Consider the following 14965-nt stretch of genomic DNA (forward strand, 5'->3'; position numbering starts at 1 on the left):
TACGTCCCACGGCTCGCCTCCGTCCGTGCGGGTTGACGTCACGCCCACACTGCTCGCTCCTGCGCACATCTCGCTGGTGTGGTTGCGCAGCCGGAGGGGTTTTTCCTCGAGCCGGTTCCCCTGGGATTTCCCCGTCATTGCGGCCCCGCGCGGCTTCCGCAGGGACTGTGGGCCGTGGGATGGGCCGGGCCTTCTCGGGCTGGCGCTGACACCGGGCAGGTGTGCCACCGCTCCGCCATGTCGGCGGGGTGCCTCTGCGCCCCGGACCCCAGGTCTCGACCCCGCCCTCCCCCACCAGGTGGATTTGACCCGGAGGGGCTGGGGCCTGGGGGGGCCGGGGTCAGCGAGAGGACGGGGGGGCCCGTTGCAGAGTCAGAGGCTCTGGGAGTTTTCATCCATTGACTTATCAACCTTAAAAATAGCTGGCTATTTTATCAGCAAAAAGAGTTTATTCAGGAATGGCAGAGGAATTGCAGTTAAGGGTGTGCAAATATAGCCTGTAATAGCCATGTCGAGACCAGGGAAAGGAATAGTACTTTGCAGAGAAAAAAGGGAAGTTGGGAAGGGCTGCTGGGTATGAAAGTCCATTTTAGGTGGGGCTTAGTGTTAGGTTTGGGGAAGTTCAGAATGCCATGAAGCCTACCTGGATCCTAATGCGTCCTTGTTCCGAGATCCGGTGCCCTAAATAGCGATCCTGAGTTTGAGCAACTGCAGTTTTTCCTTGGAGGCTTTAATGCTCCTTTGAAACCAAAAGTTTTAGCAGTTGGATGATGTCTTCCTGTGAAGAGGTTTGAGGAGGCGAGCAGACCAGCTAATCATCCACGTGTTGTAATAAAGTAGAGCCTGCAGGAAACATATCATCCAAATCAGCCTTTTAGCCTTGTGAAAAGTAAGAAGGAATTTCAGTGAAACCTTGGGGCATTAATGTCCAGATGTATTGTCCTTCCCAAGTGAAGGCTGAAAAGGTCTCAGCTAGCCTTATCAGCTGGAATTCAGGCACACCTCATTTTATTGTACTTTGGTTTATTGCACTTTGCAGATATTGTGTTTTTTTCAAATTTAAGGTTTGTGGCAACCCTACATCCAGCAAGTCTGTGGGCGCCATTTTTCCAACAGCATTTGTTCACTTCCTGTCTCTGTGTCACATTTTGGTAATCCTTGGAATTTTTCAAACATTTTCATTACTATTATATTTGTTATGGTGATCTGTGGTTAGTGATCTTTGATGTTACTATTGCAAAATATTAAAACTTGCTGAAGGCTCAGATGATGGTTAGCATTTTTTGGAATAAAGTATTTTTAGATTAAGGTATGTATATTGTTTTTTAGACACAATGCTATTGCACATTTAATAAACTGCAGAAGAGTATGAACATAACTTTTATATGCACTGGGACCAAAATATTCATGTGACTTGCTTTATTGTGATACTCGCTTTTTTGTAATGGTCTAGAACCAAACCCGCAATCTCTCTGAGGTGTGCCTGTCCAAAGCATGCACCGCATAGATTAATTACAGTGAAAAAATTTGCTTTCAGTAGAAATGGATGCTAGTAGAGTATGGGGGTTAAGAACAACAGGGTGTCGAGGGGCAGCAACGTTGATTATTGCCTGCAGGTCCTGGACAGACCTCCATCCTCAGCCATTGGGCTTTCTCACAGGTTATATTTAATAGTATTACAGAGACTAGCACAAGGGCTAGTGAGGCTCTGAGCCTTGGAATCCTCTTATGGGCTTTATACCTTGAAGGGCTTCTTTACTCATAGGGTATTGATTAGTTCTGGGGAGAGGTTTCGAGGGGCCTATTTGAGTCTTAATGGGAAGAGTACTGTGGATTTTGCCAATATCAGTTGGAGATTTTGCCCATAAGGAGGATGGTAGCTGACTCAGTAGGGACAAATGATCAGCGTCTCCCGAATCAGCTCCAGGACCGTCAGAGACAAAGCAAAGCAAAGACAGCGAAGGGTCACTTAATTCACCTGGTTGGCTATTTTGACTGTTACTGTGAAATTCTAGAATTATTTCCCATTTTGGGAGAAAGAAATTCCAGCATATTTGCTGAGCCATCTTGGCCCAGTAAATGAATAGGGGCGGAGAGACTAAGGAGAGAAGTGTGGGTATCTCTCAGGGGCCTAAACGAAACGGAACAGGTTCAGAGACAGGACCCTGTTGAGGTTCCTCAGAGACCCCCACTATTTGGATCACTTTCGTGCTCCGAGGCAGGGGCTGCTTTACCGCAGCTGAACTGAGTGTGGCTCTGGTGCCAAAAGAGATTCATTCCCAATCTGGAGAGTTGTTTTTCTGAGCTGATGAAGAGGGAGGGTTGGGAAGAACCCCTGTGGTTCCTCAGAGGCCCGTTGGTGGTGGTCAGGAGGGCGTTGGAAAGGCTGGTTAGAGGGCCGAAGGCACTTGAGGCACTTACACTTGCGACAATCTTTTTCCCAAAGTCCTGGCTTTTTGCAATAATAGCAGGAATTAGGAGGATTTGGGTTTTGTTTAGGGACCTTCATTTGCTGGAGTTGAAGGTTAAGGGTTTGAGTGGACTTCCTTTCAGTTGAATAGAGTGCAGATGAGTTGGTGGCTAAATTAGCTAAATCTGGAGTGGACGTGGTTTCCGGTTCAACCCTGGTCCTTTCATCTAGAAGGGAAGGATCCCAGTTACGCCTGCTAATGAACACAGAGTTAAAGGCTACCTGAGTGGATTTGTTACCAAAGCAAACTTGGGTCTGATCGTCCATGGAGTAAAGCCGATCTCCTGACACCAGTGTGTGATGAAGGAAAGGGCGGCGTTTATTGCAGGCGCCAAGCAAGGAGTCCACGCAGCTGGTGCTCAAAAGGCCCGAACTCCCTGAAGTCTTTCAGGTAAAGGTTTTTAAAGACAGGGTGAGGGAGGAGGGTTGTGGGGTGTGTGACCAGCTCGTGGACATTTTGTTTTAAATAACTTCACTGATTTTTAAAAAAATGTTTTTGGCCACATTGGGTCTTCATTGCTGCGTGTGGTCTTCCTCTAGTTGCGGCGAGCGGGGGCTACTCTTCGATGCAGTGCTTGGGCTTCTCATTGCAGTGGCTCATCTTTGTTGCGGAGCATGGGCTCGAGGCACGCGGGCTCAGTAGTTGTGGCACGCGGGCTCAGTAGTTGTGGCACGCGGGCTCAGTAGTTGTGGCACGCGGGCTCAGTAGTTGTGGCACACGGGCTTAGTTGCTCCGTGGCACATGGGATCTTCCCGGACCAGGGCTCAAACCTATGTCCACTGCATCAGCAGGCGGATTCTTAACCACTGCGCCACGAGGGAGGTTTGGACATTCTTCTGATCGGTTGGTGGTGAGGTTATTGGGAGTCAGCATCATCAACCTTCTGGTTCCAACCAGTCTGGGGTCTACATGCTGGAGCGACAGCATACAGTTAACTTCTTCCACCTGGTGGGCTTTTCAGTATCTTCAACACAGCTCACGAACATGGCTCAGAATATTATCTGTAGCCCTTGAGGAGGAACTAAAGGTCCTTGGCTTTGTTTAATGGCTAAACTATTGTTTTTTGGTATTGCTTGTTTTCCTTTCTTCTGCATTTTCTCACTTCTCTGATTAAATGTACTCTTGGAACTCGGGGAAGGCCTGGGAGACTAAAGGTTTTCTACAGACAAGAGGCAGGTGGAGGACATGGTGGGGGAGAGGGGCTGTTCTGGGAAGGCCGCATAGAGTCCTGCTCGGTTACAGATTCAGTCTCCAGAGGAAGACCAGAATTTTCTTTAAGGACAACCTGAAGTCAACTATAATAGTTGTGAACACGTTTATCAGGTCGTTGCCTGCCAGCTTGAATTTTGTTCCCATCAACAAGCTTAGGAAAAGCTTTTGAAATGTTCAGTAAAGATCTCCAGCAAGTCCTCAGGCCTGTCAACAGTCAGGGTCTGTTTTTCCAAATCCCTTCCAGATTCCCATTTGGTTTCATTCAGTATGGGGCCTGACCTTCACTAATAAGCCTGTGGACTAATTGATACATATCTGAGAAGCCAGGTTGACAAGTTTGAATCACTAATGTTAAATTCTTCAGCAAACCTATGGGTGTTCTCAATTACTTTCAGAAAATCTTTGACTATGGATGGCTAACAATTCAACTTTACTTCGTTCGGGGAACATAAAAAACGAGGGATTTAGCATTTGGACCCCCAGAAGGTTTAACTTTAATAAAGTTCAGGGGAGGGGGAAGTGGGGAGAGGTTTTGAGGAAAAGGGGAGTTCAGCAGGAGGGTTAAGAGGAGGGGGTGGGAGGCCCAGAGGAGGCGAGGATGGCAGAGGGTGAAGGGAAGGCGGGGCTGGGGGCCCAAGGAGGGGGGGGAAAGGCCTCAGAAGGCCTTGTTCTTTCAAGCGTTTGCTCGCCTCCATTAGTTAGTTTAGAAGTGCTACTTTGTAAAGAGGCAATTTTAGAGTCCTGGATATGTTTGGAAGCCTCAAGGTACAAATTAAAATAAGCATCCCAGAAATTCCCTGGCAGTCCAGTGGTCAGGGCTCTGTGCTTCCACTGCAGGGAGCATGGGTTCAATCCCTGGGCTGAGGAACTAAGATCCCACAGGCTGGGGGAAAAAAAAAACAAAACAAACCATCCCACTCAGTCTGTTTAGTTTCAGAGCCATGGCTTTCTGAGTTGATTTCTGAGACAAACAAGTTTGGGGAAAACCAAAGTTCCCCACAATGGCCACTCGTGTTCTGAATTATTTCTGGTTAAGGGGCCATAGTTTTTAAACATGAAACCAGCGGAGGTTCCTGAAGAGGGGCCGCACTTACGGCATTGAGATGACTGGGACCGCATTTCTCAGAGGTTTTCTCGAGAGCAAAAGAAAAGATCCTAAATAACGCGATCCCAAAGGAGTTTTAGGAAAATTCCAGCACGTTTCCAATAAGGAGAACGAACAAGTATTCAGCAAAAAGACACAGCCTTCCCCAAATGCAAAAAAACAGAACAGATAGATCCCAAATAAAGCCAGAGAGCTCAACCAGAAGGAGGGCCTGAACACCAGAGTAGACTGGCCAAGGGCATGGGGCGGCAGGGCCGTCAGCCCCCAGGGTTCGCCTCCTTCAGACCCCACTTCTGGACACCAAGTAATGTCCGCTTTACAAGTAAAGCAGCTAGTTATTTTACCAGCAAAATGAGTTTATCTGGGAATAGCAGAGGAATTAGAATTCAGGACGTGCAAACTATGGCTAACCACAGCCAAGTGCAGAGAAGCACAGGACCATTACTTTGCGGAAGAAAAGGGGACGTTTCACTTGTGGGAAAGTCCATGGGAGGAAACAGAGTTCAGGGTGGTGACAAGTCTCCTTGGCTGGGCTGTCGCCTTCCGCCTGTTCAGGGATGAGCGGGGGACCCAGGGGCAAGCGAGCTCCCCCTTCAGGCCTCCCTCAGCTCAGGGCCCCTCCCTGGTGCTTTGCAGGCCTGGCTGCCCACTCCCTCCGTGGGGAGCCCACTGCTTCCTGCCTTCTCAGCTGTGGCATTTCTGGGCCTCAGGAGGGCTCCCCCGCACGCGCACCTACTGCTCAGCACCTAGGCTTGTCTGAACCCGCTCCAGAAAGATCTTCCTCCCCTCCTGCCCCTTCCCTTCCAGGGGTAATCCCTGGGGTCTCTTCGGGTCTTCTCCCACACACAGCTCTGCTGGCAGTTCCAGCGACGTCCTCATGCACCCCTCCCTGCGCAATGAGTTACCAGGGAAACGGTGGCATCTGGAGGATGCATGTGCAGGAAGGTGAGTCACAGGCTGTCAAACCTGAGGGCGCAGGAGCCCCCCACCCCCGAGACCTGGTTCAAAGGGCATGTTCTGGGCCCGCCCCCAGGGTGCCAGACCCACTAGGTCATCTCGGGCTCCCCTGAGACCCTGGGAAAGAGCTAGACGGAGCATGGGGGAGATTCCTGGGTAGTCCAGAGCGGGGTCAGCACAGCCTGTGGGCTCTTGTTCCCACAGGGCCCAGCAGGCTGCAGCCCCTGGATGGACGCAGCCCTGGGAACAGCCGGTGCTGCTCCCACACGTGTTGGTCAGAAACTGCGGTCACCAGGCCGGGCTACATCACAGCACCTCGTGTTTATTGGAAATCCCCACATTCTGTGGAAAATCGAGGGTTTGCCGTCTTTCAACTCAATTGCTTCGCTAGTGGCCGTCTGGGTTAGAGATGGTGGGGGCGTGTGGCCCTCAAGGGAGCAGGAGGGAGGCCCTTGTGGCGAAGGGACCCACCGACCGGGCTGCCCCCTGAGTGCAAAGCGGGCACAGGGAGCCTCACCTGTGAGAAAGGACTCAGTACAAGCAGGGTCTCCTGGTCACAGTGTCCTAGCATCACGGAAGATGCGAGCATTGCAGGAAACTTGGTGCAGGGTACCCCGGACCCCTCTGTGCCATGTGTGAAACTTCACGTGAAAATAAAAAGGTTTTTCGAAAGCGAGCTGCTTCAACAGTTTACCCAACTAGCTCTACTTGTGTAGAAAAAAGGTTGCTGGGTGTCCTGGTGTGGCAGTGAGGAGCCCCTGGGCCGTGGCGGGAGCCTCAACCTCGGCCTCCCCCTTGGCGACCCTCCTCTGCCCCAGGCCCTCTGCTTGCCTGTGGAGCAGCGGGGAGAAGGAAACTAAGGCACAAGGTTCGATTCTGAGGCTTGAAAAGCGCGGCAGAGCCTGGATGGATGCAAAGTCGTCCTGCGGGCCTTGGGCGTGGCCCTGACCCCGCCATCACACCCAGGCCGGGAGGCGTGGACGCAGCCCCCGTCCACTCCAAGTCGCTGGAGGGATCACTGCCTCTGGACCCACCGCCGGACAGCAGCCTTCCCGGGGAAAGCATGGCTGCGCGCGGACTGCGGGGCGGCAAGGGGGCAGGCGGCCTCGGCTAAGCAGCGGGCCGCGTTTCATGATGCTCTTCACATCAGCAGGAAGAGGCAGGTGCCGCTGTGCTGCCCTCCAGACGGGGAAGTGGGCACTGGGACCCCGAGCAGCCATGCCAGGGGCAAGAGACCAGAGCCAGCTGGTTTCTCCCTGCCTCGGCCAGGCTGCGGGGGTGCAGCAAGGGGGCCATGGCCCCAAATACGGAGGCTGCGCCCCCCACCCCTCCCCAGAGAGCAGGGGCGGAGCGTGAGCCCTGGGATCTGTCAGAAGCCACCGGCAGGCTGGGCGGGGACGGCGCGCCCCTCCTGGTTAAACTCCAGACTAATCGACCACCGTGGGAGCCTCCAGCATCGGCATCGGTCCCACTGGCTCCTGGGGGCTGAGGCCTCGGGCGGAACTCCAGAGAACTCAGTGCCAGGTTTGCAGGCCAAGCTTCCGGAGAGCCATCCCGACCTGCTGTCGGTCTCAGCCGGGCGCGGAAGGGGGCTGGGCTGCGGCCCCCAGGTTCAGCTGCCAGGGAGTGGGGGGCAGCCGCTGCACACCTGCCGCCCTGTGAGGGGAGGACACCGTCCTCATCTCTGCAGAAAAGCGCGGGGCGGCTGCTGCTCCTCCTCACCACGCGGGTTCGCCTGGGGCCGAGGAGCCAACACGCCGTCCTGCCCCGTCCTGCCCCGTCAGGTCTCAGCTCAGACAGGCCGGTGCGGCTCTCAGCCGATGCCGCCACACCTCCCTCGGGCCCCCCATCAGCCTCCTCTGAGCCCCGCTGCGCAAGGTCCTGAGTCCCTCTGCCTGCGGTCCGGACCCCACAGCAGGAGCAAAGCCAGAGAGGCCGAGTGGGCCCACAGCAGGCCTGGTGTCACTTGGGTCCAGGGGACCGGGTGGCGGGACAGTTCCCACCCTCGTGGAGTGAGCCAGCACGCTTACTTCTGTGGTCCATGTTCTGCAGCCAGAAACTCAGAGCAGCCTGCTTTCCTCCTTGGAGCCCAGGCCGGGGCTGCGTCCTCAGCCTTGGGGACCCCGGAGCTGGCAGGTCTAGGAGGGAGTCAGGCCTGCAGTGTCCTGGCCGTGTCCACGTCCAGGATGAGCGGGGACCCGAACTCCCGGCCTTGCAGGTACACCTCCAGTCCCTGGAAACAAGCAGGTCATGATGACCAGGTATCCAGCCCCTGGGCTCCGGGTGAGATGCCAAGTCAGCCTGGAATCAGCGAGGGGCAGGATAGAGAGGCTTCTAGGAACAAGGCTTGGATGTCCTGAGATCTCAGGTCAGGGCAAGCCCTCCCACAGTGCAGGCCAGAACTCTCCAGAGAAAGGGGAGCCAGGTCTCCTGCCCCAGCGAAGCTCCCACTGGCCCAAACCCCAGGCTCCGATGAACCTGGCTTGTCCTCCCTGACCCCCCGAGGCCTCTCGACACCTCACCGCAGCCCACGTCTCGGAAAGTCCTCTGCAACTAAGGGACCATTTACCCTGCTGGTCGACTGAGGCAGAGCTGTGACTTCCCACGAAGCTCCCACCTCGCCCCCGTCCTCCAACCACACAAGCCCGACCCCAGAAGAGCCCCAGATGGGCCTGGCGGCTCTCACCTCTCCGGAGTATGACACCAAGGGCGAGATCTCGCAGATGGCCGGAGGCTCTCCACTGCCGGGTGGGCTGGGGGGTGCACTTGTCACCATCTGCTCGGGGGGTGCGTACCCCGGGGCCCTCCCCTGCACCACCCACCACACTGGCTGGCCCAGTCCCCGCCCGGCCAGGCTGTCCACCACACCCGCCGCCCTCCTCGCGGACAGCTGGGCCCCGGGCACCGCCCCACCCGAGCGGCAGGCTCTGACTTGGGCTGGAAAACCCTCCTCGCCCCTCGCAGGCATCTCACACAGAGCCCAGGCAACCAGGCTTAGGGGGCGGCTGTTGACAATCACAGAAGGAGACACCTAAAGTCTTATTCTTTCCACACCCCGAAAAATGACCTGCCTGCCGCTTTCTGGATGTCACACCTGGGTCTTGGCTTCAGAGCTTCTGATGAGCAGGGAAGGTGTGACCCCCATGTCCCGTGGGGCTCTAAGCAGAGCTTGAGGGCTGGGCACACAGCCACCTGCCTTCGGTGTGGGGCCAGGGTGGAAGCGCCCACCCCAGCTCAGACCACAGCACAGCCAGCAGGGCCCTGGGGCTGGCACTTGGGCCGCGACACCCTGACATTCTGTCCTTCGGGTCGCACCCTGCAGCCCACACTCACCTGGGCTGCTCGGGGAGCCGGGCCCCGTGTGCGTCCAGGAAGTGGGCTCCCGCCTGCAGGGCCCACCGGTGGTGCTGAGCGAGCAGGGCCCGCCGCGCCGTGGAGGGGTTGTCTCTCTCAGCTGAGTCAGCGTTCTTTAGAGGGGAGAACTCCTCCCCCCGCAGCACTTGGAAGGCCACGAAGTTCCTGGGGAGGCGGGGACGACAGCTGGGGACCCAACCTCCCAACCCAGACGCCCTGGTCCTGGGCAGGTGAAGGCCAGGCCGGGTGACGAGGACTACGTGGGGGTCTGGTCTGCAGGCAGCAGGCTGCGGAGGGCCCCCCAGGCACCACGTGAGTCTTTGTTTCTGATTGTTTCTGAGATCCCGGAGCTGCCCTTAGTCCTCCCTTCCCTCCCCTTCCCACCAACCCCACCCCCCAGGGTGAGGGCCACATACCCTGGGAGTCCCCAGCAACCTCACCTGGAAACAGCTTCCTAGCTCCCAGCCAGGGGCAGATGGAGGGCTCAGGAGAGAACATGGGTGTCCCCCAAAGTCCACAACCCCAAGGGCTCCAACTGCCCCAGATGCTCCCTGTGCTCCCACCCCAGGGGCTGCTTCCTCTGGCCTTCTTGCCCTGAGACCCGCCTGCAGCCCCCCAGCTCCCCCCTGCGAAAGGGCACTCTCACTATGAAGCCCCCAGCCTCCACTTCCCTGCCTGGCTGGGCCTCAGAACCACCACCAAGTCAGGGAAGGGAAAGAGGAAAAAACGAATGACTTCTCCACTAACTTGGCAAACGGGAGCACATCAAACACGAACTTCTCCATCTTTATCCCGTTGGGCTCGAGTGGCTTTACTGAATTCCCCTCCTCGTCCACGTAGGGGACCTTCTTCACAGCCACGTGTGGCTTCAGCAAGGGCTCGAACTCCCTGGAGAACAGGAGGCCAAAGGGAGGAAAGACACAGTTCAGACAGGACATCTTGGAGCCCCAGCCCACCTCCCCCATGCCCGGCCAGCCGGGGCAGGTGGGCAGATGGACAGATGGACACAGCAGGCACAGGGCGATGGGGGCTGAGCCCTGTCTCTGGAGGGCCAGGCATCCTCATGCACCCCAGCCTGAGAGCTGGGCCCCATCGGCCACATCCCTGCCCAAGCCCAGTGGCGACTGGCAAGCCACGGGGTGGACGTGGTGCCTGCGGGCAACGGCCCCCCCTCCCGCCCCCGGAGCAGGGCCACGCCCACTCGGCCGCAGAGCCTTGTACCAGATACTGGAGCGCTCTGCTGCTTCCAGCTTGTTTGAGCGCAAGACCCTTTCCGTACCGCACCCCACAGCCCCACCCAGCTCAGGTCTGCCCCCAGTCCCTGTGGCCCGGCTGGTCGCCCTGCACACCTGGTTACCATCTGGAGAAAGTCTCGCGTGAAGAAGTGGTTGCAGATGTTGCCCGCGTTGTAGAGCAGGCCCCCTCCGGGTGCACGCAGCCGGGCCGTCTCGGGGCTGATCTCGCTGTATTCCACCACCTGCGGGACGCCGTCTACCTGGCACACCACGCCCACCGGCTCCTCGGGGGACGCCTTTTCCACCACCTGCGGCCACGACCGGACGGGCGGGGACGGCTGACTGGGGCGGGGCCCGGCGTGCGGGAAGGAGGAGGCGGGGCCAGGGGCTGGGAGGAGGGCGGGGCGTGGAGGGCAGGCCGAAAGGAGAGGCGAGGGCGACGCGAGGGGCGGGGCGGGGCGACGCGAGGGGCGGGGCGGGGCGACGCGAGGGGCGGGGCGGGGCGATGCGAGGGAGCGGGGGCGACGCGAGGGGCGGGGCGACGCGAGGGGGCGGCAGGCTCACCTTGGCTCCACAGTCGGCACCCCGCAGCACGCAGAATCCGATGAAGACCGGGTCGGCCAGTCGCACCAGGATGTTGTCCACACAGTACACGTGCACAAACTCTACTCCGCGCCGCTCCATGTCCTCTAAGACCTGGTGGTCCGCCAGCGCGCAGTACAGGCCCCCGTTGCCATCTGCAGAGGGAGAAAGCAAAGGGTCTTGGAAGGGCTCCTGCCGGCCTCAGCCAGCTAGTTGAGGGCGCGCTAGAGGCAGGCGAGATCCCCCGGGGCTGGACCTTGTGCCTGAGGCCGCTCTCTGTCGCCATCCAAATAGCCCTGTGGCTGTTCCACGTGACACATGGGAATCAAGGCCCAGAGAGGGAAGGCCACTGGCTCAGGACCATGCGGCCTCTGGGCAGCATATTTTGGCGTCTGTCCCAGGCATCCTGACCCCTAGCTAGCTCCACATTCTAGGCCAGGCGGACCCTCCCTGCCTCAGGGATAGGGTATACCTGGCGCCATGGCAACCTTGTCTTTCCGCTCCAGGATGGCCCTGCCATCGAAGGTCACAGCAGGCAGCATGCGCTGTTCAAACATGACCACGTTGTTGGGGTCCAAGTGAAAGAAGTCATGCTCCTTGAAGAACTTGGCTGTGGGCCCCAGCGTGAACTCACTGGTCATGATGTACCTGCAAGGGGAGGCAAGCCTGAGCCAGGCTTTCGGAGGGCCTGGCCCCTCTGGTAGATGGGCTGACATCAGGGTGCAGCCTTAGGGCAGCGGTCAGGCCTCCGCCTGGGTGGGTGCTGGGCTCTGTCCGGGGCTGTGCTGGGGTTGGGGTTCAAGTCTTGGTGTGGAGCAGGACTAGGGCTACACGGGGGGGATCACTCTGGGGCCAAGGTAACGCAGGAGGGCACACCAGGGCACGGTGCAGCGGGTCCCATAGCGCTCGCCAGCCAGCTGCTCCACCCGCCGAATCCGTTCTGCCTGCAGCTGATACAGGGTCTTCTGGCTGGGCAGCCCCACCTGATACATGCCCTTGGGGTAGGTCACGCCCAGGCGAGTGCCCTGCCCACCAGCCAGCAGCAGCACGGCCACCTTGTTCAGGGCGATCTGGTGGAAACCTGGGGGCATGGGGCGCCATGAGGGGATGCCTGGAACCCGTCACACAACCACCCTTGCACTTTAGAGCAAACCAAACTTGTGCCTGGGACGGTGAGCCATCTGATAGCCGCAGAACAGAACTATCCAGATAACATTCTGATTTGGGCCTGGGCCTCACCCAAACCTAACCTTGCCCCGACCCCGCCAAGGTACTGACGATATCCTCCTGGGTTCATTCCCAACCTAGGTCCTTCAGAGGAAACACCGGATGGGCCTGGCCGGAGTTGTCCAGCAGGGGCCTTGGGCAGCCTCCCCTGCAGGAGCGACTGCCTCACCTCCAGGCCAAGAGGCCAAGAGCGCAGCTGCGCCGGCGCTGGTGTGAAAAGGAGCGTGTGCAAGTGTCTAAGGGGGCCCCTGCTGTCAATACGTGGGCTGGGCAGCTGGCTATCCAGGCGTGCCCAGAACAAAGCACTCTCCGCGGGGAGTGAGGCCTAGGGGCGGCTGCCAGCACGGCAGCGTTCGGGGGCTCCAAACCCCGGCCCCGAGCTGGTGCGTGTGAGAGCGTCGATTTCACGAAGAAGGCAAACTGAACTCCAAGTACCCGCTCCCCTGTCGCCCCGCTCTGCAGGCGAGGCCGCCTTCCGGAGGCCGGGAGCGCTCGCCGCCTGGACCCCCGCCCCGCCTACCTTCCTCCTCCCAGAGCCGCCGCGTCTGGGGGGCGACCCCGCTCGCGCTGCCCACGCGCTCGGGAGGCAGGGGCCGCAGGCGCGCGGCCAGGTCAGGCGCGGGGGCCGAGGGGCGCGCGCAGGCGGCGGCCGCGCGCCGGCAGTGCTCGCGCAGCGCCTCGGGCTCCAGGGGCTCCAATTGGGCCAGCAGCGCGGCACGCGGCCCCGGCGCCAGCTCGGCGCAGAAGCGCAGGAGGTGCTCCTGGCCGGCGCGCTGCAGCCGGGCGCGCACGTCCAGCTCCGAAGCCATGTCGTCGCCGCCGCCGCCACCGCCTTCGGCCGCGCTGGCACTCGTGACCCGCGCTCTCGGACCAGCGTCACGGGACTCGGCGGGCGGTGCCGACCCCAGCTGGGCGGGCCCGAGGTGCCCCGCCTTGACCCCGCCCAGGCCCAGCCCGGCCGGGTCGCGGACCCCCGCCCGCCCCGCCTCTCTTCGGCCCCGATCCCGACCCGGTCCCGCCCCCGATCCGCCCCGCCTCTCTTCGGCCCCGGAAGCCACGCCGAGCCCCGCCCCTGCCCACTCAGGCTCAGGAGGACTGACTTCAGTTCTAATTCATCTCCCTACCCACAGCCCTGCGGGGGGGGGGGGGGGGGCACCTGAGGGAGAGGCTAGGGTCTGTCCCTGCCCGTGGACCTGTTTGCATTTACCAAGACGCCTGGCGCTGGGGACAACAGTCCGGGGCTCAGTGAAGAGGCCAGCCGACTCACGGCTGGGCTGGGGAGGACAGAGCCAGATCACCAGAGGGGCCGGGTGTCTGGATGTCACCAAGGCCCCCCAGAAGGCCACCCTGCCTCCTTGGGGGCTCCCTTCTTCACATCCCTCCTCCTTCCCCTTGCCATGTGACCGGAACCGCGCAGGAGCTGCCCCTCGCCCTGCCTTGTTACTTAACTATCTGGTTTTAAACATCTTGCTGTTTACAAACTCCCTTGTGAAAAATATGAAAGAGTAGCTTCAGCCACTTGAAGACAAAACTTTCTTTTAGAAACTAGTTTTATTAAGTCTGAAAGTAATACATGCCCATGGTTAAAACAAGTTCAAATGGTGCTTTAGGACCCAAAATGAAAAGTAAGATCTCCCCCAGCCTGTCCCAGGGAACCTCTGTTAAGGCCGTTGCCTGTCCTGGCAGGCAGGTTCTGTCCATAGAGCCCCACCCCTTCCACTACCCTTCCTGGGTTAGGAGGTGGCGCTTCACAGCCTCCTGGGGCCCTCTGTACCTTCTCCTGGACCTGAAAGAAGTCAGCCTGCCTCAGGGCCTTTGCACCTGAATGGCTCTTCCTCAGAAAGTCACGTGACTTCCTGCCCCACTTTGCCAGATCTCTCCTCACAAGTCACAGTTGGGGAGACCTTCCCATCCTTTTCTGTTCCTTCGTGCCTTTCTACATTCTCCCCTGCCTGACTTCCCCATGAGAAGTAAACCCCATGAGAGCCGGATGCTGTCTGGTTCACTGCTCTGTCCCTCACTTTAGATCCACGCCCGGCAGACAGTGGACACTCAGTCAGTGTTTGTTAACGGAACGAACGTGTTGGACCCCAAGCCTAGCGCAGCGACTGGGCCACACAACTGTTCGGGAGCACGTGCTGAATGAGTGGATGGTCTGCTCCTGTAGCCTGTGGCAGTGAAGGGCAGCCGGGGGCAGAGGCTGGAGCTGGACGTGGAAGGCAGGGAAGCAGGGAGCAGAGCAGGCTCTACAGCCCAGGCCAGAGTCCACCCAGCTTTCACTGCCCCTGCACACGTGCCCTGGAAGGCAGGTGTCAGAACATCAACTTGGGGTCCATGTTGGTCAGGGTAGCCCCTAAATCCCACCTCAAGGTGTGGGTGAAACTGAGATCAGCAGGGTTGGGGCGATCGGCACTGGGGAGCCAGAGGCACCTGCAGGGCCAAGAGCACGGGAGCTGACCCACCCGGGCAGCCGGGAACGCAGACACGCGGGAATAGCAAGGAGGCAGAGGCGGGCAGCGACTTCCCGGACCCCTGCCAGGGGCACGCTTGTGGCCGTGAAGCCACCTTCCCTTTGTCCTAGGGCCTAGTCCAAAGGGTTCGGGGGAGCAGGACCCCAAGGCCAACAAGGTTCCTGGTTGTCATCGTGGGAGTGGAGGCCAGAGAGCCCTGGGGTCCGCTCCGGACTGGAGGCAGGTGCCCGTCCCTCCTCCCACACCCCGTGCTGGGTGGGGACAGAGGGCCCCAGGGCCCCTGCCCACTCCAAGGAGCTCCAGGATGGCACGGTGAAAGGTACAACTAAGGTGGCTACCTCAGAAAGTTTA

The 14965-nt window shown here is 58.9% G+C and overlaps 1 protein-coding gene and 1 long non-coding RNA gene across 9 annotated transcripts; one reads left to right on the plus strand and one right to left on the minus strand.

Moving 5' to 3' along the window:
* Nucleotides 1–395: 395 nt before the first annotated feature.
* Nucleotides 396–13146, minus strand: UAP1L1 (UDP-N-acetylglucosamine pyrophosphorylase 1 like 1). Of its 8 annotated transcripts, none has more exons than XR_014266056.1 (10): nt 12664–13146; nt 11793–11997; nt 11389–11564; nt 10899–11071; nt 10449–10642; nt 9847–9987; nt 9079–9264; nt 8432–8498; nt 7776–7978; nt 7221–7361 (listed from the first exon to the last, which is right to left on the minus strand). XR_014266056.1 is itself a non-coding variant. In XM_082470604.1 (9 exons), the coding sequence occupies exons 1-9, from the start codon at nt 12950–12952 to the stop codon at nt 812–814; spliced, it is 1599 nt and encodes a 532-aa protein (XP_082326730.1). In that variant the 5' UTR covers nt 12953–13146; the 3' UTR covers nt 396–811. The 8 variants fall into 8 exon arrangements, 6 of the variants coding, with proteins under 6 accessions (XP_082326730.1, XP_082326727.1, XP_082326731.1 ...); XR_014266057.1 differs by having other exon boundaries at nt 7262–7401; XM_082470604.1 differs by lacking the exons at nt 7221–7361; nt 8432–8498 and adding an exon at nt 396–843.
* On the plus strand, nt 1459–6452 carry LOC309664810. Its single transcript, XR_014266058.1, has 2 exons — nt 1459–2861; nt 5596–6452. It is a non-coding gene; the product is annotated as an uncharacterized lncRNA (long non-coding RNA).
* Nucleotides 13147–14965: the final 1819 nt, after the last annotated feature.

This window comes from Balaenoptera physalus (genome assembly GCF_965194825.1).
Source record: "Balaenoptera physalus genome assembly, chromosome: 7".
Lineage (NCBI taxonomy): Eukaryota > Metazoa > Chordata > Mammalia > Artiodactyla > Balaenopteridae > Balaenoptera > Balaenoptera physalus.

Excerpts from the sequence above, each read along its gene's own strand:
- UAP1L1 (XM_082470601.1), bottom strand. The coding sequence starts at position 12,952 with ATGGCTTCGGAGCTGGACGTGCGCGCCCGGCTGCAGCGCGCCGGCCAG. Across the intron at positions 10,643-10,898 it reads GTGCCGACTGTGGAGCCAAG|GTGGTGGAAAAGGCGTCCCC; the intron begins GTGAGCCTGCCG and ends TCGTGGCCGCAG. Across the intron at positions 9,988-10,448 it reads TTTCTCCAGATGGTAACCAG|GGAGTTCGAGCCCTTGCTGA; the intron begins GTGTGCAGGGCG and ends CCTGTTCTCCAG.